Source organism: Nesoenas mayeri, assembly GCF_963082525.1.
Source record: "Nesoenas mayeri genome assembly, chromosome: 1".
Lineage (NCBI taxonomy): Eukaryota > Metazoa > Chordata > Aves > Columbiformes > Columbidae > Nesoenas > Nesoenas mayeri.
In genome coordinates, this window is record NC_137541.1 from 109,624,036 (window position 1) to 109,650,558 (window position 26,523).

Here is a 26,523-nt window from a genome sequence, read left to right on the forward strand (position 1 = left end):
AAAGCCATGCTGACTGCCCCTAATAACCCTCTTATCCTTGATATGCCTTGAGATGGCACCAAGGATAAGCTGTTCCATTACTTTCCCAGGGACAGAGGTGAGGCTGACTGGTCTATAATTACCTAGGTCCTCCTTCTTGCCCTTTTTGAAGACTGGAGTGACATTTGCTTTCCTCCAATCCTCAGGCACCTCTTCTGTTTCCCAAGACTTGGCAAAGATGATGGAGAGCGGTCCAGCAATGACTTCAGCCAGCTCTCTCAGCACCCGTGGGTGCATCCCATCTGGACCCATGGATTTATGGGTGTCCAGACTATTTAATTGCTCCCTAACCCAGTCCTCATCAACTAAAGCAAACTCCTCCATTGACCTGGCTTCATCCAGGGTCCCAGGGGTACAAGATCTCTTGAACTGTTCACGCAAGTCACAAAGGCAATAATATAATAGTAGAATGCTAGCACACCTTGGTTTAGCAGTTATTTGGGGCTACAAAAATCACTACTATCACTTATACATAATTACAACAGCAAGCTGCTGATGAGAGAGAGCTGTGAGATAAGTCTGGAAATGGTTTTGCAAAAAAGTACTGCTTTGTCTTGAAAGAGTGCTATAGCTACTGGCAAATTAATGCTACTTGAAGTAGGCAGGCATTGCTAGCTAATTTCACAGGGTTAGAGAAAGATCTGGAGAAGGAATCAAGAAGCTTAGCAGCCTCTTGTGACTAAATGCTATGTGATATTTTTTCTTTCTGATTTCTGATTAATACTCTGCTAAGAAATAGATTATTTCAATCGCAAGCAGAGAGGTTTCTCTGATCATGCTTTTTCAGGCTTGCAGCAGTCAGGAAATTATTTTTGGAAAAAAGCAAAAATCACTTTTGAGCCAGAAGCCTTTATAGATAGCAGCTACAAGAATACATTAACAAAATCCACACCCTACCCTTGCTAAGCCAAAAGCTTAATTGTTTTCAAATAGATACACAAAGTCATGTATGAGAACATTACCTTTAGTCATTGATTTTGTTTTCATTTGCTTCATGTGATTCATGTTTTCCACACTAATTGTTCACAGATGTGCAGAGGTTTAGTCAGTGCTTTGTGACCCAGCTCACCACCATCCATATGCCCCCCCACCCACAGCAGGGAGTGGGGAAATGGGAGCCCACGGACATTAACGCAAGGGGCTCCAGAGTTCCCATCTGCTTCTCTCCTCCCCAGCAACCTGATGTGCGAAAATGGGAGTACTGAAACAAAGGAAAATGCACAAGTGCATCCACAGCATTGGTCTATTTAAATCAAAACGCGCTAGGAGAAAAGGGAAATTAATTATCATAGTAATGCTGTTCTGGAGTGTTGGGACTATTACAGCACTAGATCACAAAACTCTTCACAAATAAGGTAACATCATTCCTAGTTTATAGGTAACGAAATTCAGCCATACAAGACTGAAATCACTTCTCCAGCATCTCGCAGTGAGAGACACGGGACAGACCACAAGTCCCTGAAGCTGTACATCCATACTCTGGTCTGCAAGCAGTCTGAATTTCTCATCAGGACATGTGTGCACTGCACCCATGCCCAACAACAGCAGAGAAGGACATGCCAGGTCTGGGCACTCTCCAGCTCAGGCTGGTAACGATGCTGTGACACCAAGGGCTCCTGTCACAATGTCCTGTGCACTCAGCACCTTATAGAAGAACGGCATAATAGCTGTCTGGCCAGCACATATGCTGTGTGTTCCTCAGTGACCTGTCCTTACCAGAGGTACATTTGTTACACTGCCCAGTGAAGTAAGTTAGTTCTGGTGCTGAAACTGTAGAACAGCAGTTCCCAAAGGAGGATTGTGAGTCTGACACCACAGTGAGGTTTACAAATGGAAAAAGATCAAGGACTGCTGCTATAAAAGCTTATTCTTTCAACTCAGGTCAATACCTAGTCTACTGTTGTCATTGTATAGCTTGAGAAGGTCACTTTGCACAACAAATTACCATCAGGCAGCTTTGCTCTGGAATTTTTTTAAGCCCCCAATAAACATGTTTATGTGGACTAGGAAGAGGATGGATCTGCCAGGGTCCAAAGCATCTCCAGGGAACAGAAGAAGAAAGGTGTGATCAGTTCACTGTGTTTGGATAGCTGCCACTGGCCAACAGTAGCTAAACATCATCTCCTCAGATTTAATTCATCTTCCTCAAACTAAAGTGATACAAATTCCTGATTACTTCAGCATGTTTGTGTTCAGTGTGTAATATGGTAGTCAACCAAACTGTTAAATGGCCATAGCAAATCAATTACTCTGTTACAGATTTAAACTCTCTGCCAGTGCAGTGAAAAGAACCCTTAATGCAAATCAGAAGTGGATCTAAATGGTTCCTGAAGGCTGCCCATGCTTGCCCCTATTCAGGACTGGGCTGTGTCAAGCAGTCAACAGTTTGTGCTTATCGACATACCACCAAAGCTGGCTGGGCTTTTGTGGGAAATAGACTAATTTTCAACCATTCAAAGCTCTTAGTCAAGCACCATAAAATTGTTTTAAAAACCCAGATGGGACTCTTTTGTGACAGATCAGAATGGTTTCCTGGGGGTTAGGCAGGAATTCTGCCAAAGTGAATCTTTCTGCTGAAGTCACCAGTACCTACTGTTAGGGTGTAAGAGAACTTGATATTATCTCTACTGCTTCTGTCTCAGCAGTTGTGGTCAAAAGGCAGTGAAAGAATTTGAGCTGAGGCTCAAAAGGAAGGTGCTAAAAATTTAAAGTTGCTCTTACCTGCCTCCTTTATGTGTTTATATACATCATCCGAGCCAGCGGAGGAGTACGGGATGTCATCATGGGCTACAAAGTCGATCTGCCAGTGAACAGAAGAAGAATCACATGCCACCATCACTGAATTTTGGTTCAGTGGGGGGTCGTTGTGGAGGATCATCTCTTTTCTCGACTTCAGCTGAATTGCTTTGGACATTGTCATCCTAAAGCCATCACCTAGAATATTGCACTAGATTTAGGCCTACAGCTGCTGTGTTGTACGATCAATTATGAAAGAACAGAAAGCTTGTCTCCAGAAGCACTGCCATTAACACGTCACTCTGACTGGATCTTTATGATATTCTGTAGAAAACCTAGGACAGCCATTCCTGCTTTTATTGCTACTGGAAGAGCTAAGCCAAGTGGCAAAGCCTTGACTTTCAGAACCGTGGAGGCAGGATTATTGATTCTACCTCCTTAGGGCTGTGCATATGCACATATACATGCTGTCCATTCATCACTCAGGGATGTGGACACTAAAATAAATCCTCATTAACTGTGCTTTTTTTAAGATTTATATGCATCGCAAGACAGTCAATAGCACATAAGCAATTATATTCTGCCTTTTAGAGGACACATGACATTTTTATGTATTTCTTGCCAATTATTGCACCTGTTGACATTAATAAGTACCAAGCCTTTAATTCAGACCTTTAGCAGGGCTTTAGTCACTATGTGATAACTTTCCTGGTTCTTGAGCACCTTTCCTATATCTCAATTTTTGGCTGATTCTTCTGTGTTATTTTATCATTCAAAAATCCCACTACAGAAATCATCCTAGCATACTGAGAAAAAAATAGCAAGACAAATATAACATTTTCTGATGAAGACTGGGGCCAGAAATGTTGTGTACCTAATTTAAGTGACTGGAATTAACTGAATTAAATAATTTACTCCAGCTAGTAGAGTTTAACAGATTGCTGTTTACAGAATTATAGAATTATCATAGAATAATTTGGGTTGGAAAGGACCTTCAGAGGTCATCTAGTCCAACCTCCCTGCAATGAACAGGAACATCTTCAACTAGATCAGGTTGTTCAGAGCCTCGTCCAGCCTGGCCTGGAATGTCTCCAGGGATGGGGCATCTACCGCCTCTCTGGGCAACCTGGGCCAGTGTTTCACCACCCTCATTGTAAAAAATTTCTTCCTTATATCTAGTCTGAATCTCCCCTTTTTTAGTTTAAAACAATTACCCAACTGTAATGAGTTTATTCTCTGTTGTTCTATACAGGAGAAGGGAGGGATAAGGTGAGAAACGTACCTTATGTTTTTCAAGGAACTCAGGTGTCAGTGTCCAGGGTGCATCTCTGATGACTTCATCCACATAGCGACAGTGTCTGAGAGCTTCATATCGCTCATTTTCATTCATCACAGTGAAGCCTTTGAATTTATGAGTTAAATCATCACTGCAAACTAAAATATGGAAGTGTCAGCAAATTGCTACACACTTAGTAGAATGAGCATGACCAGCAGTTATATATTTCCTGATAATTCCATTAAGCACTTAGTTATTAGATTAGCTAATTTTGGGGTGCTCCAGGGCACCTAAGAGTTCTTCTGTTCAGGGTTCGCAGGTACAACCATAGACTTCTGAGAGCTCTTTCCATTTCTGGAGCTGCAGCCACAACCCAGCTAAGATATTGTAGGACATCTCAGGTGGTACAGTATGCACACGTTGAGGCAACTCAATCCCACTGTAAGTTGGGATTTCAAGGGCTGTAAATTGTCAGGGGTTACGGCCAATGCTTTAAACACAAATAAAAAGTGTGGTGTCGGCAGTCACAGAGTGCCCACAAACTTAATGTATCACAAAATAGTTGAGGTGGGAAGGCACCACGGAACATCACCTAATCCATCCTTCACCACCCCCCTAGCAGGGTCAACTAAAGCAGGTTGCTCAGGACCATGTCCAGTTGAGTTTCTGAAGATGGAGACCCCTCAGCCTCTCTGGGCCTCCTGTTCCTGCTTTTTGTTCTTGTGTCTCTAAATCACAGCAGAACAGTTTCTCACTAAATAAACACTGATAGAAAACAAGTCATGGCGTATTTTATAGGAATCTGTCTCTGAGTTTAGCTTTGAGATCAGCAGGTTTCATAGAAAGAGAAGGAAGTGTTGTGCAATGTTCAAATGGGAAATGGCAGGAGGAAGCTCCACAGAAAGGACTGGGAGAAGCAGTACACTCTAGTGGAGTGAGCACATCCAAAATCCTGCATCTTTAACTCTGCATGTACAAATACTTTGTCACATTGCTTTAAAAATGAGGGGAAGCAACGCCCATGTTACCGAAGGACTATAAAAATCAGGTATTAGTATCTTTCTACTCACATAACATTGTGTAAAACACAGTGGCCTGTCCCCACAACCATAACTCTATCAAATATCATAGCTACAATAGTCCCTTCCCATGGAAAAATGTGAGATCTGTTTATCACTGAGTTGACAGTGGTTGTTCTTCACCACAGGTCAGACCTGTGCCTTTGGATCTTACTTGTCTGTGACACTGGGAGAAATAGTCAATGTACTTGACAAATGATAAATGCAACAATATTAGTTTTGCAAGGAAATGAGAGCAGCTCTATAGCTGCTACTTCTTTCTAAGTTGAAAACACCAACCTATCAGGCAAGGTGCTGGCAAAGATGCAGTCTTTTTTTGAAATCTAAAATGGAGGTTCTTGCTGTGGTGGTTGTTAAGGACCTTTAAAGTAGGAAAAATATAGGAAGGCTTAGATAGCCCTGGAGTTCATGCAAAATTCAAAGCCAGATAATAATATACATACGAATTTCAGTTAGTGAAATTCTAGTCTATCCTATTATGTCATTTCTGATGCCTGCTGACAAGAAATTTAATGGAGATTAAAGCATTTTCAGTAGAAAGATCCTTTCTGAGATTGTATTTACATTTATTTACAAGCTTTATGTCATCTTAAGTCTACCCGCTCCTGAAAGAAAGGGTCTACTAAAATTATTGGAAAATAATAATTTTTGCTTGAATTCTGTAGAAAGGTTTGATTTTATTTTTTGATTACTCTTTATTCATGCACAGTGCAGACACAATATCTCTGTAACTCCTTTTGATTCTGTCATCCTGCTCTAATAACTGATTTGGGAATGTATAAATGTCTATTAAAAAAAAAAAAGCACCAAAAACAATACAAAAAACAACCCACACACAAAAAACAAACACACAAAAAACCCCAAACACCCTTAGCTCCAAGTAGTTGTCTTCACACCGAGAAATAGAAGGGATTGGTTGTGGTGCCCACAAAGACACATGACACCAGTGCTTTTGCAGCACAAATTGTATGTGGGTGTGGAAAAGTGTCCATTTTTTAAGCATGCTAAGACACGATGCCTTCCTGGGAAAAGGTGCTGATGAGTGCTGGCTGCTTTGCCCTTCACTCCAAAAATAAAGGCCGGGTTTAGCTTCTCTGCTGATGTTGAAGGCTGGGTCTGCACACACAGCACTGACCTGGCAGCCAGGGGCCATGGGCTGTGCCCGGCTGGTGGAGGGACCAAGGAGCCAGAAATAAATGAGCAGCTGATCTCATTCGCTCATCTCCATCTTTGAACAATTTTGAGTGAATAACTGAAAAAGGTAAATTATTCATATGGAGCTATTCTAAGCTCAGAGTCATGCAGGCACCTGCTTTAACTAGAATGGGAATTGTGCCTGTGCTGCTGAGGGCAGAATTTGACTTTTACTTTAATTGATGCAATTGTAAGACATAATTCAAGACAAATCACCTATAGAAAGGCCCCCAGAGTGAAAGCAGCATTCAAAGTCATAGTGTATAAGCAGCTGGGGGTGCGAGCACAGCAATAATTCTCTGATACTGAAGCACAGAAGCAAAAATTCAGCGCAATAAATAACTCAGATCTTACCTCCTACTAATAAGTAGCTATTTGGGAATAGAGTTTTGGCTTGCATAAGAGCTCTAGCATGGCCAGAGTGGAAGAGGTCAAATATCCCATCTGCATACACTCTGACAGGTCTGTCAACTGCAGAGAAAGAAACACAACAGTGATTTTTCAGACCCAACGCAAGTTGCACTTAATTCTACTGGACAGTTTTTTGTTCCCAGACCAGGTGATTGCAGAGATTTACCCCAGTTATGATATTCAAAAGCACCACGGGTGAACTTACAGTGTTTGTCCTACTCATTACTTGTTCTTCTCTCTACTCTCTGCTGTTTTCTTGCAGACGTAGCCTATTTATTATCGTCCATCATCCTCGTATTCTAATTTGGCAAAAACATCATCTTCCTGACTCATTCGGAGTTCCACCATATGTCTTGTTCTTTTCTCTCTGCCTTTCTAGTCAGTTCTGCCTTCTGGATTTTTTTCCATTTTTTCCTTATTTTTTCCATCATCTCCCTTTTCTGCCCCCCTTGTTTGTGACTTCCTTTTTTCCACGGCTTACTACTGTAAAAACGTACTGCTTACCACTTCCACATAAACCTTTCACTTCCCTTTTTTCATACTTCCCCCAAGCTCTTTCTCTAATGAGCCTATAATTCATTTTTCTCACCATCCTCCTGCTATCACCCATATAACTCTGTGCTTTCCATACGACATCTTCAGCAGCAGTCTCCAGATAGAAAAAGGACTTGATTTAACAAATGACACACCAGACAGCTGTGCCACCTCCAAGCAAAATAACAGTGGAGATAAGAGCAACAGAGCTTCAACCTCCATGGAATGTGCTTTGGTGCTACAGAGAGATGTCTCCGTTGTCAGGACATCCAAGGGTCCATGAGAGAACACTGTTCTTAGCAGAGATGATTGGAAAGCTGGGGCTTACCCCTATAAAGTGTACCTACTTTGAAAGCTTATTTCGAAGAAGTAAAATAAGTAAACAGAGGTTTTTAAAAATAATCTCTTGGAAGTTAGGGGGGCTAAAGTATATATTTGGGACTTTATGTGAAATCATTGTGTTTCCCCAGCCAAATCAAATGTCTAAATAAAGAGTTCAGAAATTGGCCATGAATTCTTTCCAAAGGGTACATTGCCTTTAGGGTCACTTAAGGTCTGATGTGATCAAAAAAATGTGCATGAAACAAGAGGTTTTCCAGCATACAGAGGCAGTATGGGAAGAGAAACAAGGAGGCAGCCACTGCACAATACAATTTTCAGGCTGGCTGGAGTGGGCTGGCAAGCCTTCCTTCCAACAAACACACAGACATCTACTAAAACATCCAACTCTAACTTCAAATGTTTTCTCTTGTTGTTTCTCTAATGGCAGATAATGATCCTGTAGCTGCTGGTTTCTTCCCCAATACCTGATAGCCCCAGATAACAGGCTGGCCTTCGTGCCTCCAGGTGGAAGGCATAAGCAAGGATTGACAGATGTTTGTGAGGAAGAGCCTGTGCCTCAGGAGCACCCAGGGTGCTGCTGGTGGAACCTCTGCACATACCTGGTGTTCCCAGACGGGCTTGGGCAATGGTTAACTTCTCATGGGGGGCTCGGCACTGGCAGCTTGTTTCGTCTGCAAATGGAGCAGGCGCTGTCAGAGTCTGCAAGAGGGGAAAAAAAGACAAAGTCAATTTGTTTCTTCCATCGAGTAGTTAAAAAAGAACCATTTAACTGTGGCAGGATGCTGTAACCAGGCTTAATGCTGGTTTGTTCTCTGGGGATTTTTGCTTTTTGGTCACCTCTGAGCACAATCCACACAAGGTAAAATGATGAGGAAAATAAAGCTTTCCAAACACATCACACAGCCTAATTCTTTGTCTCTGTTTAGAAGCTCAGGCATTTTTGAGGTGGGTGCAGGTACTTTTTTTTCTGTTTGCAGGGCAACATTAGGTTTGATGGTCCAAGCAGCTTAATCCTTGGTTTGGTTTCAAGGACTCCAAAGGCCCAAGATGCAAGATATATTCTACTACCTGTAAATAACAGCTGGAAGAACTAATTGGGATTTAGAAAGCTGCAAATGAGCCACCTCTTCACAAGCACCAGTTCCTTCCACTAACATCAGTACAGATAACTGGGCCTACAGGTTGTCTTGTGCTTTTAATCAGAATCTTGTACAATTTTGAGGAGCCATTCAGAATAAAAGCAAGAATGCAACCAGAAGTCCCACCTAGCTGGAGATAACTGAGCCGCAACTCCTTCCTCTGGTCTGACACATACTGTATAAATTCTCTGTCTGTGATCAGAGCACTACAAGGTTACTTGCTTTGAAGGGCTTATAACCTAAAGAGAGAGAGTGCAGATGTGTGAAGAACGATGTGGCATTATCTGTCAGGAAACTTGATTACAAAAATTGCATTTTCTGCCTATGCCTACGTAGGAAGTTATCAGGCATCAGCGCCTCAGATATTTATTATCTGCCATATGGTCTGATATGAAAAAACATGTTTCTACTGCTCTTGTTTCATAGAAACAGCAAACTACTGTAAGATGAGTTTTGGGTTGCTTTGGTTTTGTGAGATGAGGTGGTAGTTGAGACAAGCTGAAGGAAATCTATCACTTACTTTGCCTCCACCATGAGTTATCTGAGACCTCATGGCCTTGCAGCTGTAGCCTGGTTGGGTTTTGACAGTGACCATGGGCAGTTGTCATGACAGTTGGATCACCTGTGGTTGGTCATAACAGAATCTTTCCCTTTACGCTATTTTTCACTTTTTATATGCTGAATGCTTACTCACTGAGCGTTTATTTTCTTTAGCGTACCTGAGACACGTGAAGACATGTCAAGCCTAATTGCTACTGACCTCTGGGCTCACGGGCCTGTTGCATGGAAAGCTCAGAGGACAGCAATAAAACAGCAACAAAGACCTAAGGATGCATATCCAGCTTTTTCTGCTGATTTACTATCCATTTTGTTTACTGAAAGCGCTAAATTTTTATGTAAATTTATTTTTTTCTCCTTCCATTTTTATTTCCTTTTTTTTTGTAATTTCAAATGTTGCAGGAAATCATCATGGTCAGTATCTTTGTGATGAAAATCACAGCATCTCTGCAGAGACAAGGTTAAAAATGGAGAAACTATGTCCAAGTCCAAGTTTCTGTCCGGGTTTCGTGGACAAGAACTGTTCATCCGACCACCCACGCCGCACAGCACAGAGCATTACACATAATCATACCATGCCAGCTCCTTCCTTTATTTTCTAAATACCATCTTTTTGCTTACAGCTTTGCGATCACTGTGGGCTAACCTGTCTTTTTATCTCCAAGCAAGGTCAGGTTACGCGGCAGCCCATACAGTCTGGTTCCCGCTGGGATAAAGAGGAAGGCAGAAAAGTTAAAACAATAATGGCTTGGTCTGAGGCCTGCAATGGGTAATCAGATCCGAGTTTGGCAGAGGCTGTTTCCTTGGAGATTATTTGAAGAAAACAGACCTGGTTTGCAGCAAGATTATCTTTTTTTCCCCCTAGGCAAACACAGCGGTGCTTTTTATCTAGCTAAACACCTTTGCAACACCAAGATTTCTCTCTGTGTCTCTGCTCAATGGAGAACCACCTCTATTAGCTTCCCACTGGTCCAGCTTTTTTAAACATTCACATTAAAGCTTAGCTTATGGCTGATGGCTCAGAACCAGACTTGTCAATATTTCTGTTACTCTGTGATGTCTCAGCCACTGGATATGAAAATACATTAAAAAGATAGATTAAAATTGGCAATATTCTATCAAAGCCACATGGAAAAATGCATAAATACCATGTGCTGACAGATCAAGTGAAATATAGCAACAGCTTCCCAATGAGTATCCAATATTATTTCATTTTATCTGGCCTAGAAAAAATGCTGCTGAGCTTAACAAAAACATGAATAAAATAAATTGAGACCATTGGGTTTGCACATTATAGCATAAGATAAAATATTTCAAGAAATTATTAAAAAACATAAGTGATTTATCAAACCTCTCTCAGTTTATATACAATTACTTACAGTTGCTCCAGTTTCTTGTCAGTAATAACTAGAATTGGGAGAAGAAAGCAAGTAGTTTATATAGCAACTTTTTATTTTCAGTTAATGCATTAAAGTACTTTTGGAAGTTTGCTATACTTTTGCCAGTAATCAGATGGCTTGACAAAGACTTTTTGCAAATGTACTTCTGTCTTTGTCTGACAGATTTTTCCCTTCATCTGTGCCTTCATTGTTTTCTAAGCATTTACATTTTGTGATTAGTCAAGCAAGTCAAATTAGCCTCATATTTTGGACCAAGGTAATCTGTTTGAGATCTGCATCATCCTGTAGCAGGATGTTCTATGGCCAAAGTGTGAGTTTAGTGATGGATTATCTCATTCGGTTTGTTCAGCACATGACTCCTCTTCCAGACACGACTTATCTTCCAGACAGATGGGGAGGAAGCTGCTTCCCGTAGTCTGAGGGGAATGAAGAAAGATTTCAAGGTCTTGGGACGGTTGGCGAAAGAGTCTGGAGCACAAGATATTTTCTCTTCCCTCCTTCCATTTTTAGGTGACAACGTGGGACAGAATAGAAGAATTCGGTCTATAAACCATTGGCTACAAGACTGGTGCTACAGGCAGGGCTTAGGTTTCTTTGGTAACAGCTGGTTTTACAAGACACAATTCCAGACAGTGACACGTGGGAAAGGTTTATCTCACAGGGGCAAAAGGATGCTGGGACAGGAATTAGCAGGGATCATTTGGAGAGCTTTAAACTAGACTCGAAGGTGGATGGTGTTGTAGCTGGGCTTGCACCAATGGGGTAGCACTCTAGAGTTGATGAAGCCTGGGAGGCCTCCCATCCCCCTAGGGTGAAATCAGTGTGCTTGGCTCGCTCCCTGAAATGCCTGTACACCAATGCACGCTGCATGGGGAGTAAGCAGGAGGAGTTAGAAACCTGTGTTCAGGCAGGAGATTATGACCTGGTGGCAATTACAGAGACATGGTGGGACAGCTCACATGACTGGAATGTGGTCATGAATGGTTATGTGCTTCTCAGCAAAGACAGGCCAGCCAGGTGTGGTGATGGAGTTGCTCTTTACATGACAAGCAACTACAATGTATTGAGTACTGTCCAGGCATGGATGAGGAGAGAGTTGAGAGTCTATGGGTGAGAAATAAGGGGCAGGCTGGCAGGGGTGATACTGTTCTGAGTGTCTATTACAGGCCACCAGATAAGGGTGAGGAAGTTGATGAGGCAGCTTCTACAGGCAGCTGAGAGCAGCCTCACAGTCACAGGCCCTGGTTGTTGTGGGGGATTTTAACTTCCCTGATGTTTGCTGGAAGGACTACTCAGCCAGACAGACACAGTCCAGAAGGTTCCTCCAGTGCCTTGATGGTGACTTTCTGATGCAAATGGTGGAGGAGCCAACTGGGAGAGGTGCACTGCTGGACCTCATCCTCACTAACAAGGAGGATCTGGTTGAAGCAGTAAAGGTTGAGGGCTGTCTTGGTTGCAGCAACCATGAAATGGTGGAGTTCAGGATCTCATGTGTCAGGAATAGAATACATGGCAGGATCACAACCTTGGACTGCAATAGGGCCAACTTTGGCCTTTTCAAGCAATTGCTGGGGGAAATCCCATGGGCAAGGGTATTGAAGGTAAAGGGGCCCAAGACAGTTGGTTAGTGTTCAGGCACTGCTTCTACCAGGCTCAAGATCAGAGCATCCCAACACGTAGGAAGTCAAGGAAGGGAGCCAGGAGACCTGCGTGGTTAAACAGGGAACTGCTGGGTAAGCTCAAGTGGAAGAGGAGCGTTTACAGATCATGGAAGCAGGGGCTGGCCACTTGGGAAGAATATAAGGCTGTTGTCAGAGGATGTAGGGAGGCAACTAGGAAAGCTAAGGCCTCCTTAGAATTAAAACTGGCAGGAGGGGTCAAGGACAACAGAAAGAGCTTTTTCAAATACATGGCAGATAAAACTAACACCAGAGGCAACGTAGGCCCACTGATGAATGAGATGGGTGCCCTGGTGACAGAAGATACAGAGAAGGCAAAGTTACCGAATGCCTTCTTTGTCTCTGTCTACTCTGCCGGAGGCTGTCCTGGGGAGCCTCATATCCCTGAGGCCCCAGAGGAAGTCAGGAAAATGGAGGAGTTTGCCTTGGTTGATTAGAACTGGGTTAGGGAGCAATTAAGCAGTTTGGAGATCCATAAATCCATGGGTCCAGATGGGACGCACCCATGGGTGCTGAGGAAGCTGGCTGAAGTCATTGCTGGACCACTCTCCATCATCTTTGCCAAGTCTTGGGAAACGGGAGAGGTGCCTGAGGACTGGAGGAAAGCAAATGTCACTCCAGTCTTCAAAAAGGGTGAGAAGGAGGACCCAGGTAACTATAGACCGGTCAGCCTCACCTCCATCCCTGAAAAGGTGATGGAACAACTTATCCTTGGTGCCATCTCAAGGCATATCAAGAATAAGAGGGTCATTAGGCGTAGCCAACATGGCTTCACCAAGGGGGAGTCATGCTTAACCAACCTCATCGCCTTTTATGAGGACATAATCAGGTGGACAGATGATGGCAAAGCAGTGGATATGGTCTATCTTGACTTCAGTAAAGCATTTGACACAGTCTCCCACAGCATCCTTGCTGCTAAACTGAGGAAGTGTGGACTGGATGATCAGGTAGTGAGGTGGACTGTGAACTGGCTGAAGGGAAGAAGCCAGAGAGTTGTGGTCAGTGGGGCAGACTCTAGTTGGAGGTCTGTATCTAGTGGGGTCACTCAAGGGTCAGTACTGGGACCAGTACTATTCAATATACTCCTCAGTGACTTGGATGAGGCAATAGAGTGCAGTGTCAGCAAGTTTGCTGATGACAGGAAGCTGGGAGGAGTGGCTGACATGCCAGAAGGTTGTGCTGCCATCCAGTGAGACCTGGACAGGCTGGAGAGTTGGACAGGGAAAAATTTAATGGAATATAACAAGGAACAGCACAGGGGAAAGGGACCTGGGGGTCCTGGTGGACAGCAGGATGACCATGAGCCAGCACTGTGCCCTTGTGGCCAGGAAGGCCAATGGCATCCTGGGGTGTATTAGAAGGGGGGTGGTTAGTAGATCGAGAGAGGTCCTCCTTCCCCTCTACTCTGCCCTGGTGAGACCTCATCTGGAGTATTGTGTCCAGTTCTGGGCCCCTCAGTTCCAGAAGGACAGGGAACTGCTGGAGAGGGTCCAGCGCAGGGCAACAAAGATGATGAAGGGAGTGGAGCATCTCCCTTATGAGGAAAGGCTGAGGGAGCTGGGTCTCTTTAGCTTGGAGAAGAGGAGACTGAGGGGTGACCTCATTAATGTTTATACATATGTAAAGGGTGAGTGTCACGAGGATGGAGCCAGGCTCTTCTCGGTGACAAACAATGGTAGGACGAGCAGCAATGGCTATAAACTGGAACACAGGAGGTTTCACTTAAATGTGAGAAAAAACTTCTTCTCAGTCAGGGTGCCAGAGCACTGGAACAGGCTGCCCAGGGAGGTTGTGGAGTCTCCTTCTCTGGACACATTCAAAACCCGCCTGGACACATTCCTGTGTAACCTCATCTAGGTGTTCCTGCTCCAGCAGGGGGATTGGACTAGATGATCTTTAGAAGTTCTTTCCAGTTCCTAACATTCTGTGACTCTGTGTGATTCCTCCTTGTACTATTTGATATTCTTGTACTGGAAGCTTCAGTAAATTAATCTGCAGTCACTGATTCACTGTGTCCCGTGATTTCATAGTCCTCTGTTTTTTCTTCTCTCAGTCACCTTTTCCAGGCTGAAGAGCTTTACCTCATTCATTTGTTCCTTATGTGGAAGCTGGTCCACACCTTTGGTTATTTTTGTTGCCCTTCCCTGTTAACTGCAAGGTTGCTTATACAATATTTGAACTGATAACTTTTTCAATTTCCAGAGCTTTAACAGGTAGAGACAGAAAATTATTTACATGGTAACAACACTTTGCTGTTATCTTCAATGACATGAGCACCTTATATCTGGTGTCAGCAAGGAGACCTTTCATTTAAGCAGTCCAAATGCCAAATCATTACTGTATTATTAATATGTGGTGTCTAGAGAAAGCCTGTTCCATGTCACCAATGGAGAAATCATTGTAATATTAGGACTCATTACTGACATTTATTTCAGAAATGTTAAAAAACTCCTGCAATGCAAGTCCTATTTCCTGGGAATGAAGACAAAGCATTCAATTATAATTAAATTTACTTCCTCAAAATGCGAAAACATCATGTCCAATAACCCTAGCATATCTGAAGCAACTCATTCGATTACAAGTTTAAATATCTACATTATCACAAATTTGCAAAATAAGCAAATGGCGCTCAATACGCTTCAGGAAATTAATAGATGGGAGGTGAGTAAAGGGAGGCTTCCTAGAAAATACCTCTCAGCTCCATTTGCATCCGGTAACATCTTTGTAACCCCCAACTATACTTAGTGAGACAGTAGCCCAGAGAGGAGAGCACAGTGTGATAAGGGGATATTATACTTTATGACAAAACCCTACATGACAGCTAAAAGCAGCTTATTTTCAGGTGCTTTCAGCTTATTTTCATTGCTGCCTTTTTATTATCACTCTTCATAGTCTCTTATGCTACCATAGCCGTTTAACTAGGCTGCTAGTCAGCAGACAAACATTCATAGCTTGTGTTTCCAATGGATTTAAAGGAAAGTGGTAGGTAATTTGTAGAGGAACTGAAATAACAGGACAAAAGCACTAGTAGCTCCCCACCCTCTCTTTTCTTTACAGTCTGTAATAGGAATAATTAACTGTGTTATTGTTTGTTTGGGGTTTTTTTCTGTTTGGTTATGTTTTGGGTATTTTACACAGCAGCAAGGAAGACAGAAATATTTTGGAAAAGGGGAAGACAGACTCATCTATGCCATTTTAACTCTGCCTGCAGGGTAATTGCATGCAACATGTGCTAATGGAAGGAGTTACTCTTTTTTTATATTTTTTATTTGCATAGCTACATTACCTGCCTCACAACATGACGCAGACAAAAACACTGTTCTCTTCTACAAACAGTTGTATTGTCATCTAAGATTTTGCCATCAACAGTTTTCTAAGAAATGTGCAGGCCTTGAACCAGTACAGCTACATAAGCAAAACCTGGTAGAGCAGGCTGGGCCTGTGCTTATAAGACAATTAAGCTGGCAGGCAAATTCTGTGGGAGGTCTGATGCTGTAATCTGTTTTTATCTCAGAGGCGGTATTTAAAACAGATAACTGATTTCACTGGAACAAATCACGTGGCTAAGATCTACTCATAAGAGGAAAGATTATTTTGGGAACCTGCTCCTGATGTTGGCAAACAATAATTACAGAACAGGAAACACTGACATGAGTTGTAAGGAACATTGAAGAGAAAAACACTATCAAAACTCTTGAGAAGTAACTAAAAATACATGCTGCGTTTCTGAAGTATGAATACCCTTTACAAGTGGAAAGGCTGTGTTAAGGACTATCAAGGTCTTCTCTTAAAGGCTGAAGGAGTGAACGTTGTGAAAAATGAAAATAATCTTGTCTCATGTATTACCTTTAGTAACCTTGACACAAACAGATAAATTTATGAGTAATTAAATGTTAGGGCTGGATACCTTCAGGTAAACCTTTTACAAACAGTTCCAACATTAATGTATACATCAAAAGAATCTGGAGCACAAGTCTGATGAGGAGCAGCAGAGGGAACTGGGGCTGTTCAGCCTGGAGAAAAGGAGGCTGAGGGGAGACCTGATCGCTCTCTACAACTACCTGAAAGGAGGTTGTAGCACGGAGAGGGTTGGTCTCTTCTCCACAGGAGCAAGTGACAGGACAAGAGGAAATGGCCTCAAGTTGCACCAGGGAAGGTTTAGATTGGATATGAGGAAACATTTCTTCATGGAAAGGATTTTCAGGCATTGGAACAGGCTGCCCAGGGAAGTGGTGGAGTCACCATCCTTGCAGGTGTTTAAAAGGCGTTTAGATGAGGTTCTTAGGGACATGGTTTAGTGCCAGAGTTAGGTTATGCTTGGGCCTGATGATCCTGAAGGTCTCTTCCAACCAAAATGATTCTATGATTCTAAAATAAATCTAGCTCGTCCTCCCACAGTTCTGCTGACTCAGTGAGGTGGATGTAAACTAAAAATAGGGCAAACTAACTTTACCAATAATAATGTAAAAAAAAAAAAATCTGTTTGCAACCATTCCAAATTGCCTTATTCTCAGTTGCTTTTTCTGGGCTTTATCTCCAATCAAACATACTTCACTTGTTATTAGTATTAAGTCAGTAAGGATTAAGTGCAAGGTGCAATTACAAACTGAAGATGTATTAATAACAGAAGAAAAGCAGCTTCCATGGCATTCTCAAGAAGCACAATGATGTCCATATGTACAGATTCATGGGTTATGAATGTAGAACAACTATTATATAATCTAGTCTAATATTTGCAACGGGCCAAAGAATTTCACTACAAGATTCCTATGTGACAGCCATAACTTTTGACTGAACTGGAACACGTTATTTAGAAAATAAGATACATCCTAGAGGTAGAATGGGTCCCAAGTCAAGCAGAGCTCAAGTGGAAGAATCACTAAGGAAGCACCTTCATCTCCATGAACATCAGCTGTAAAGAAACGTGACCCTGGGCAGCTTCCCCACCTGAGCCCGCTTTCCTGGCATGGCTGGAAGGAGCAGCACCTACAGGTGACCCAGGAATGGCTCATGGAAACAAACCAAAACCAACCTAAGGCAGCATGCAGCCTCAGTGTCCTCCTCTCCTGATGGCTAGAGGCTTAGCCAAGCTGCCAGAGGTCCCAGCACTGAGGACTGATATGCAGTACTTCAGAATAAAGTATGTGGCTCCTTCAGCAGGGCACTGGTGACGAGGTGGCAGCAGCAGATGCCATCACAAAATGAGGATGTTGTAACAGGGCTGCTGAACCATGGTGCACTGGCAATTAAAAGCTGAGTGGCAGGTGCTTGGTGGCCCACGAGTAACACTGAGGGTTGGCCATGGTCAATAGACCAAACATCACCACCGCTCCAGTGCCACTCAGAGTTTTACTGATCAGTTCAGAAACTGGAGAAAATGTCAGTTCTTTCTCCTTTCCCTTTCCTTTTCCCTTTCCTCTTTCCTTTCCTCTTTCCTTCCCCTCTCTTCCCCTTCCCTCTCCTCTCCTCTCCTCTCCTCTCCTCTCCTCTCCTCTCCTCTCCTCTCCTCTCCTCTCCTCTCCTCTCCTCTCCTCTCCTCTCCTCTCTCTCCCTTTCTTCTCTTTTCTTCTTTTTTTCTTTACAATTAATACTCATTTCTTTTTACTTGCTCATTAGCATACACGCCTGATGTATGCTTAAAAAGACCTAACTTCAGCTTTAACATAGGCAAGGGTTAATCTACTGAAATCAACTGAGTTATACCCTAAGATACTGGGTGAATCTGGCCCAGTATTTGACCTCTACATAGAAATACTTAACATATGTCAATTATTACCTGTCAGACATAGGACAGTATTTTGTATAAATCGTTACTCAGAACTATGTTGAGGCAAAGGAAACCCCAGTTTTTCCTCCCGCAGAGGAGGCACGTGCTGGCTGCAGCTCCCCAGCTGGCAGCCAGAAGCTCCCTGGGAGGGACTGTTTTCCCAGAGGGAGTGCTCTGGGCTTCTCAACCACATCCCTCATTCATCCAGTGCCTTTCACAACAGCTCTTCACCTTATGCCGTCTGTCTCCATGTGTGTAGGAAAGGAAAGCAGATTATGTGGTAACAAAGGTATAAGGCGATATTGTGACAGACAGTCCGGCTGCACTGAGTATCTGTGCACAATCCTGGATATGCGGTTATGCACTACATGCACTTCTTGCCCATCTAGCTAGTATTTGGCTCCTAATTCTGTATTTCTTCTGCACCACATCCATGCATGTGTTAGGTTTCTTTTTATGTTTTATACATGTTACCTTATAATGTTGCATATGTTTTTGAGGAGGGGGCGGAGAGTATCTATTTGCAATGTTTTTTCACTCCTTTTTTAAACACATGGCACAAACCTACATAGTAAATACAACAGCACAGCTTAAGAAATCGGTAATATTCTAATAAAAGCTGCTTCTAAAATAGCATTGCACATATGCATTTGCAAGCAAGGAATACAACACATGGAATATAATGTTTGCTCCCTGTACTTACCTGTCACTTGTGAAGCCTGCAAAAAGTATCTGTAGTTCTGTATATCTGATGAATAAGTATTGCAACATGTTTTTGCAGAGACTGTGGCATTTCAGAACGTATACCAATGATATGTCCTTTATGTAGTAATGGGAAAGCACAGCAGATTTTTGGTGTCTATGGGCAATTTTTAGTTTAGCAAAGATTGCTACATATCCCCAAGTGCCAAATACATTTGGCATGTTTTTATGGGTTTGTCCTTTTATGTCATAGCCAACATTCATGGAAAGTAAAATTAATCCAGAACAGAAACCAAGCCTGTAAAGGATCAAAAAGATATTGAGTCAAATGAAATTTTTTGGTTCCTCTAATGTAAAGCTGTTTACATGTATATTTATGCTTAGTTCCACTTTGAAGCAAACAGATGGCAGATCCCCTAAGTCATAACATCGTGTGAGTGAGAAACAGATGCACGGGACACTTTTTAACCACAATAAAATGCCCTAAACTCATCATTAGCACCTCTGATTAAAATCACGTATACTTTTCAGTGATACAGGAAAGATAAAGATGAAGGTCTATGGAAGTTCATGGAATTAAAAAATCTGAAATAATTCTAGAGGTTGCAGACCTCTCAAAACACTGCTCACAAGAATGAAGGGACTAAGGCATCCAGGGATGAAAATAAAGGAATCCAAGGCATGCACACTCTTCTTGCAATTATTTAAAATATTGTGCTTAAGATTACATTGCTTAATAGCAGCAATAGCGAAATTGTCTGAAGGAGTCTAGTGCCCCCTTAAACCTTTATACAGCTCCAGTGAGTGAAAGTACTGAAATGTTCTCCTCTATCCTTCAATAAAAACAAAACAAAACAAAACAAGAAACAAAAAACAACCCCCACACAAAAAACCCCAACACAACAACAACAAAACTCCCAAAAGAACCCAGTGTTTTCTAAATGTATTTGAATAATTTGAAACAATGAATTCAGGTACTCTCATTTCTTCTAAAAACTGGATAAAATAAACAAAAAGGTTAAAGCTGCTGATACCTAAAATGACATGAGAGCTGTGATCTTCAGTTGTACCTGAGTCTCATTCTCCAAAGTATTGTAGATTCAGTGCCCCCAAGATATTTGATACCTAATTCCTATTGAACTGTAGATGTCTGTAGCTGCTGAATCTCAATAAAAAGCAATAGAAGTAAATCTGGGCTTGGGAGATGGCACCGGGATTGCCAGGGTGAACCTCAAATGGCCCTGATGCTTACAGTGCCTTGGCAGGATGTGTTTTATCTGCCATATGGATAGGTCCTAAGCCTCCAGCCAGCCTGTCCTTGCAAGGGTGATGCTAAGCAGAAAAAAATAGTTGGGTACTTTCCACACAGGGTCCCGATGCTCTTTCCTGCACAGGCAAATGGGATCTGGCCACAGCTTGAGCTGCCTGAGAGCAGGCGTCCACTGGTAGCATAGATGTCACGTTACCGCAATCTCAGGAACAGGCCAGTATTCCTGGGATCGCATTGCCAAGGGCAGAGCAGACACAGCAAAAAGCACCTATTTGCTTCTTTACGTCACCTCAAAGATAAGACTCACGTTACTGTAAATTCATGGAAACTGCTGCTTAATTCCTGCCTGGCCCTGTACCCACCAACGTCCCCACAAGCACAGGTCAAAACAACCACCTTACTTGTCTGCTCCCTCTCCTTCCCTCTAGTTCACCTTGGCTAATTCAGGTGCTCTTCTGCCTATCAGGCTCCTTAAGCTGTGCCTGACTTTGCCTGTGTGTTGCAGAAGAGACTGTATTCCTGGTTTGGGCTCAATCTCACATTAGACTCAAAGCACAACAAGATAGGAACTGCAATGGACACATTCGTTTCATTGCCCTGCATTCCCTTAGCTGAGCTAAGCCCAAAGGTTTCAGCCAGTTTTGAAAACAAGACATTGGTACCCAGGTCCCAACAGTACTTTCCCAGATGTTCCCACTGAGGCCTGTGTTGGATAACAGACATGTGAAATGCAAGGAAGAGAAGAAATCAGTGTGTTCAAGGGAAAGGTGAGACCAAGCAGTAGGTTTTGAAAGTAAGTTTCAATGTGTATTTGGTTTTTCTTTATCAGCAGCACTGTCCTTTTAAATTGCCATAGTTTCCTTTTATGAAAGACACTATCTGGAATTGTCTTCCTGAACAAAGTGTGTCAAACTGCTCATTTGCTCCTTTCAGAGTGAGGACTGGTAATTCTCGAGGTGCACACTGATCCCTCAAGGAGCTGCCCCCATGCGGGACCAAAGTCTTGTGGGATCAAACTTAAACTCTTGAAACCAAGGGACATAAATACAAAAAAATAAGCTAATTGCTTCACAAGGCTTTGTACTTACTCCTTGCTATTTCCTCCTGTGTTATCTCTCCCATCCAGTTAAACTAGGAACTTGCTTGCTTACTTACCTTTGTAGTACAGATGCCCCCAGGCAAATCCTAATGCTGGGGTTGCCAGGCTGAGCTCCATAGCCCAGCAGTGCTCTGCGGCTTGCTGAGAGTTACCTGGGGTCAACTGCTGTACCTCGAATGTGTGGTATGATATGAGCCACAGCGCTGTTTATCCCATTTCAAACAATGAAGTGCCCCATGACCAAACCATGGGTATCTTAGGGGCAGCAGTACAGCGGTACACCCTAGAGTATGAGACAGTGGTAAATCAGGAAGTGGCCAAACCCAGCAGTTTGGTCCAGATAAGAAACAGACAAATGTAAAAATAGACAAATCAGGATTGGAGAAACATTATTTGTGTTTTTTTTCTTCGCTACAGAACTGCTAAAATCACCACTATGGATAAAGCCTACAACTGTAATTGGTTTGTTTCTCCATTGTGCATTGAGACTAAAGTACGTGTGTCATCTGAAAGATATTTTTCTGGCATTCAGACACGTTGAAGTTGAGAACATAAAGAAGGCAAAGATTAAGTGTGAGATGGACCAGGGGAATTGACTGGAGCATGACAGATCATTAATGCTCTAGTTGGTTAAGAAAACCCAAAGAGTGTCTTGGGAAAAAATTAATGGCAATTTATATCACAACAGTCCTAGGCACTGGAAAACATCAGATTTCACTGAAGCTTACCTGGGAATTGTCTTCAATGTCCCCTGTTTTCCTGCTTTTTGAAGGATACAGGAGTTTTCTTTAGTCTTACTATGACACTTCCTGCCAAACTAGCAGACTCCATAGCCTAAAATACAGGTTACTGGCCTACCACTGTACATGCTGCCTTCAAAGAAGTGGAATCAGAAAAAAAGTAATGAAGATCATAAAAAGGATCTGATAGGAACTTAAAATCTGTGTTATTAGATCACCTGTTGAGGGGTGATTAACTCTTCAGGATACCAGCTCTGAATTCTTGTCCCTTAATACATGATTTGATTTTGCCTGCCTCCATCACTCCTTATGCCCTTAATAAAGCACAATGTATTACATTATACTTCAACTGGATTTTTTTTTTTGCCTGTGTTCAGTTTTGTGGTCCCCAGCTTAAGAAGGACATGGACCTGTTGGAGCAAGTCCAGAGGAGGCCACAAGATGATCAGAGGGCTGGAGCACCTCTCCGGTGAAGACAGGCTGAGAGCTGGGGTTGTTCAGCCTGGAGAATGGAAGGCTCTGGGGAGACCTTCCAGTACCTGAAGGGGTCCCACAAGAACGGAGGGGACTTTTTACAAGGGCATGTAGTGACAGGACAAGGCGTAATGGCTTTGAACTGAAAGAAGGTAGATGTGAATTAGATATAAGGAAGAAATTCTTCACCATGAGGGTGGTGAGGCACTGGGACAGGCTGCCCAGAGAAGCTGTGGATGCTCCATCCCTGGGAGTATTCAAGGCCAGGCTGGATGGGGCTTTGAGCAAACTGATCTAGCGGAAGGTGTCCCTGCCCATGGCAGGGGCTTGGAACTAGATGATCTTTAAGGTAATTTCCAACCCAAACAATGGTATGATTTTATGAAGATAATGTAGATCTGCTGACTGACAAAATATCACTTTATAAGAATACATTTTCCATAAATCTTTATTCAAAATGTCTCCATTGTCCATTATTGATTTACTGATACTCAGGAAGATCTAAAATATCATAATGAATTCTTGTTTTATTCGTGTACTCTAGCTGTCACCTTAATTTCCACAGAAATTACACTGGAATGCGTGATACTGTAAATACTGGCATCATATTGTCACTTCTTTCTTTAAAATCTTTTAAAATGTCAGACTACATGGAGTAATATATTCAAACGGGTTGTTATATCTGAGCTTTTGACAGGGAAATCTCAGACAGCCTGTATGAACACACTGCAGTAGGAACACGTGAGCTAACTTTCCCTTTTGAAACAGCTCAAAAAGTCTTCCACAAACAAATTAACAATCTTCGTCAAAATTGATTCTAATTATAAGTAGAAAATGTTAATTTAGGTCAGCTCCAACAACTGTTGCTATTTCTTGTCATACCAGAACAATGTCTCAACTATAGTGTTGAATTTAATTACTCAAGTTTAATGTTGAAATATGTTTTAATTAGGACTGTGACTGAATTCTAGTGCTAAATGATCTGATTTCCAGTACTAATTGTTGCATCAGTCATGTACTTTCACACTTTGATGCTGTCTCTGCATTTCTGTGTATGCAAACAGGTATTGTTATTATTTTCCTACCACCTTGCCAATGGTGCAAACCAGGCCGGGGGAAGGAGTGCTCATTCCTGACAGGAATAATAAAAGGTTTCAATAAAAAGCAAGGAAACATTCCAATTATTTTAAATTAGCACATGAAAAAAAAGACCAACAAGGGCAGCTCTCAGAACCTTAACTCGAGGGGAGCAGCAGCCTTGTAAAGTTGCCTGCACGATCTGGAGGAGGCTTCCCTCACCTTTAAAAAGACCACCAAAGGAGTTCATTTTTACTGTCACTTTCCTGAGGCTCCCATTCCCCCCAAAAACACAGCCTTCCAAGACTGCCTTCCTCACACACCCACCATCGAATAGGAAACTCCTCGCTGTGCTCTGAAGTTGAGAGAAGTGTGATTTACCCATTCCCGGTGCCCCAGACCCGGCCGGGGGGCGGCCCGCAGTGCTCGGCGGGACGCGGGCGGCTCTGGGAAGCGGAGGCGGCTGCCGGCGCGGCGGGACGCGCCGGTGAGCCGGGGCCGGGGCTCGGGGACAGGCCGGGACCGGGCACCGCTCTCCGCTGCCGCCTCCTCTGAGTGTGCGCTGCTCCTCTGCATTCATTATTAAAGATATGCAGCTTTCTTTTTTTTTTTTCAATTGTAACACGGCTTTACCGAGTCACATGCCTCCCATCACCTGAGCTGGAACTGGGGCTTTGTACTCCGGCCGCTCGGTGCGAGCCCTTCCCAAACGCGCCAGCCTCTGCTCCACCATTACTCAAAAGTACCCTCGGTTGCGCGGGGGCTTAGGGAGGTTATTTTTCCTTTCCAAGAGGGAAATATGAATCCTGCCTCGCTGTCACTATACTCCCCGAAGTCCCCAAACGACAAAGCACAGCAAGGGCAGCCCGGACGGGACCCGGCCGGGGACAGCCCACCCCCACAGCAGCCTTGGCTTCTCCGCTCCCCGCGGAGCCGCGCCGCCACACAAAGGGACCCGCCGTAGGACGGAACCGGCCTCTCCCTCCCTCGCCCTCCACCCCGCACTCGTCCCGCAGCGCCCGGGGGGGAGGCCCATCCGGGAGTGCCGAGGTGGTGCCGAGCCCCGGCCCGGGGCTGGCCCCCACTCACCAGGCGAGGCTGGGGGCAGGTGTGCTCTAGTTCCTCCATGGCCTCCGAGCGCCGCGCCTCAGAGGGGGATTTCGGGATACCTGTTTCTGACTCAGCATCGGGCGCGAGCACTGGCATGGCCGGCGGCAGCCTCGCCCGCCGTTGCTGCCGCTGCCGCCGCCGCCACCGCCCGGGCCCGCCGGCGCGGAGCTCCGCCGTCACGCGTGTGCCCGCCCCGCGGGGGGTCTCCCCGGGAGCCGCCCGGGGGCACTGCCGCCGCGCGTCGCCATGGCAACCGGGCGGCCGCCGCGCCACCGCCCCCTCCGCGCTGGGGACGCCGCGCTTATTTACATGCGGCCTCCTGGTTGGCTGCAGCTCCGCCGCGCCACCGCGGCCCCCGGCGGTTCCGCGGGCGGTGCCGGCCCCCGCGGCAGCGCCGGGTCCAGCCGAGCTGCCGATCTCGCCGCCGGGCAGCTCTCCTGCCGCCGGGCACCTCCCTCCGGGTGCCCGCTAAAGGGCCCCCAACCGTGTGCTCCCCGCGCCGGGGCGGGGCAGGGCGGGGTGTGCCCTCCTGAGCGCGGGCAGGCCCGGCTTAGAGCCGCGCACGGGAATGTACCGGAACGGCGTGGGGCGTGGGCAGCAGAGTCGCTCCAAGAGCCACACTAGCGTTATCTGGCCAGGCCGGGCGCCGCTTCAGCGTACACCTCCCGTGGCCCCGCCGGCCCTGGTCGGCCTCGGCAACACCCTTACGGTGACCTGCGGGGAGGTTTGACTCGTTCAAAACTGACGGCGGGAGCCCGGAGCAGCGGCGGCGCGGGCGGGCGCGGTGCTGAACGGACAGCTCCCGCCCGCGCCGCACCGCCCCCTGCTGCGCCGCGGGGCGCCCCGCGTCCCCCACGCGTTGCCATGTATTACGTGTTTTTCAGTTAGCGACGTCAAAAGAATTCAGGGAACAGGGGTGTTTTTCTTTCAGAAGCACATATTCACTTCGGCTTGGTTGAGTTTCCAGGCAACGCTTTTGCAAATCTGTGGCACTAAAGACATAAAGTTGCTCTTTTGTGAAATAAATTGTAACAGTTTCTGTAAAAATGCCATTCTTTTCTGCCAAGAGATGGACTAAGGGATGTAGTTGTTACGGTAGCAGCTCCGTCTAAAGGCAGCAAAGCGTTTCTGTCATAGCCAAATACATGAGAGAGTTCCCAGGTCTTTAGCGAGGAACCTGGCTGATGCCTGCCCAGGAGCCACAATTACACCTTCAGTTGTGCTGTGCGGCTGCTTCACCACACGCAGCCGTGGCTTCTGCGCTGCTGAAGTGAAATACCTGCTCTTCTTACACTTAAAGAGCCTGAGAATACAATCATGAGAATATAAAGCCAATGCTTTTTAGAGCAGAGATACTCCATTGGCTATTGTTAATCTTGATAGACCAGTTAAAGTGGATTCCTGCAGTACTTAGCTGTGGTAGGCACTGTGAGCATTGTTTTTAAAAATCAGACTTCATCAATGGACACAAACATTTAAGGCTGTCCAAAGCCATGAGGAGTTACAAGAGAATTGTGCTTCAGGGTAATTCCCTAGGACTTGAGAGCTTGATTTCGAATGTCTTATTTTTTGCACATCTGTAAGGGAGGTAGAGTGCAATACAAAAAATATATGAGCTATGTGAAAGGGAAAGGGTAAGGAGATGAGAAAGCAGAAGGAAAACAGGATGATAAAAAACAAAACCAAAACAAAACAAAAAACAAAAAACCCAAAACAAAACAAAAAAACAAAAACAAAACAAAAAACCAAGAATGAGACAGCAGTCAAGAAAAAAGGAAAATACATGCCAAAACAGGTGACCGAACAGGCAAACAGGTAGCCAAACTAACTAAACCTCACAGCTGACTCTTTTTCTCATAACTAAGTCCCTTTATCAGTTATTCTGTGAGGACTACTC

At 44.2% G+C, this 26,523-nt stretch overlaps 1 protein-coding gene across 1 annotated transcript in view; it reads right to left on the reverse strand.

The window, feature by feature from the left end:
- PCYT1B (phosphate cytidylyltransferase 1B, choline) overlaps nucleotides 1–24,722 on the reverse strand; it is a gene marked incomplete at both ends in the record, with an annotated part of 37,186 nt that extends 12,464 nt beyond the window's left edge. Inside the window, 5 exons of the mRNA XM_080363316.1 lie at nucleotides 2,761–2,839; nucleotides 4,058–4,209; nucleotides 6,679–6,795; nucleotides 8,211–8,310; nucleotides 24,606–24,722. Coding sequence (XP_080219442.1) covers nucleotides 2,761–2,839; nucleotides 4,058–4,209; nucleotides 6,679–6,795; nucleotides 8,211–8,310; nucleotides 24,606–24,722 — 565 coding nt within the window. The remainder of the gene's footprint in view (nucleotides 1–2,760; nucleotides 2,840–4,057; nucleotides 4,210–6,678; nucleotides 6,796–8,210; nucleotides 8,311–24,605) is intronic.
- Between the last annotated feature and the right edge of the window lie 1,801 nt (nucleotides 24,723–26,523).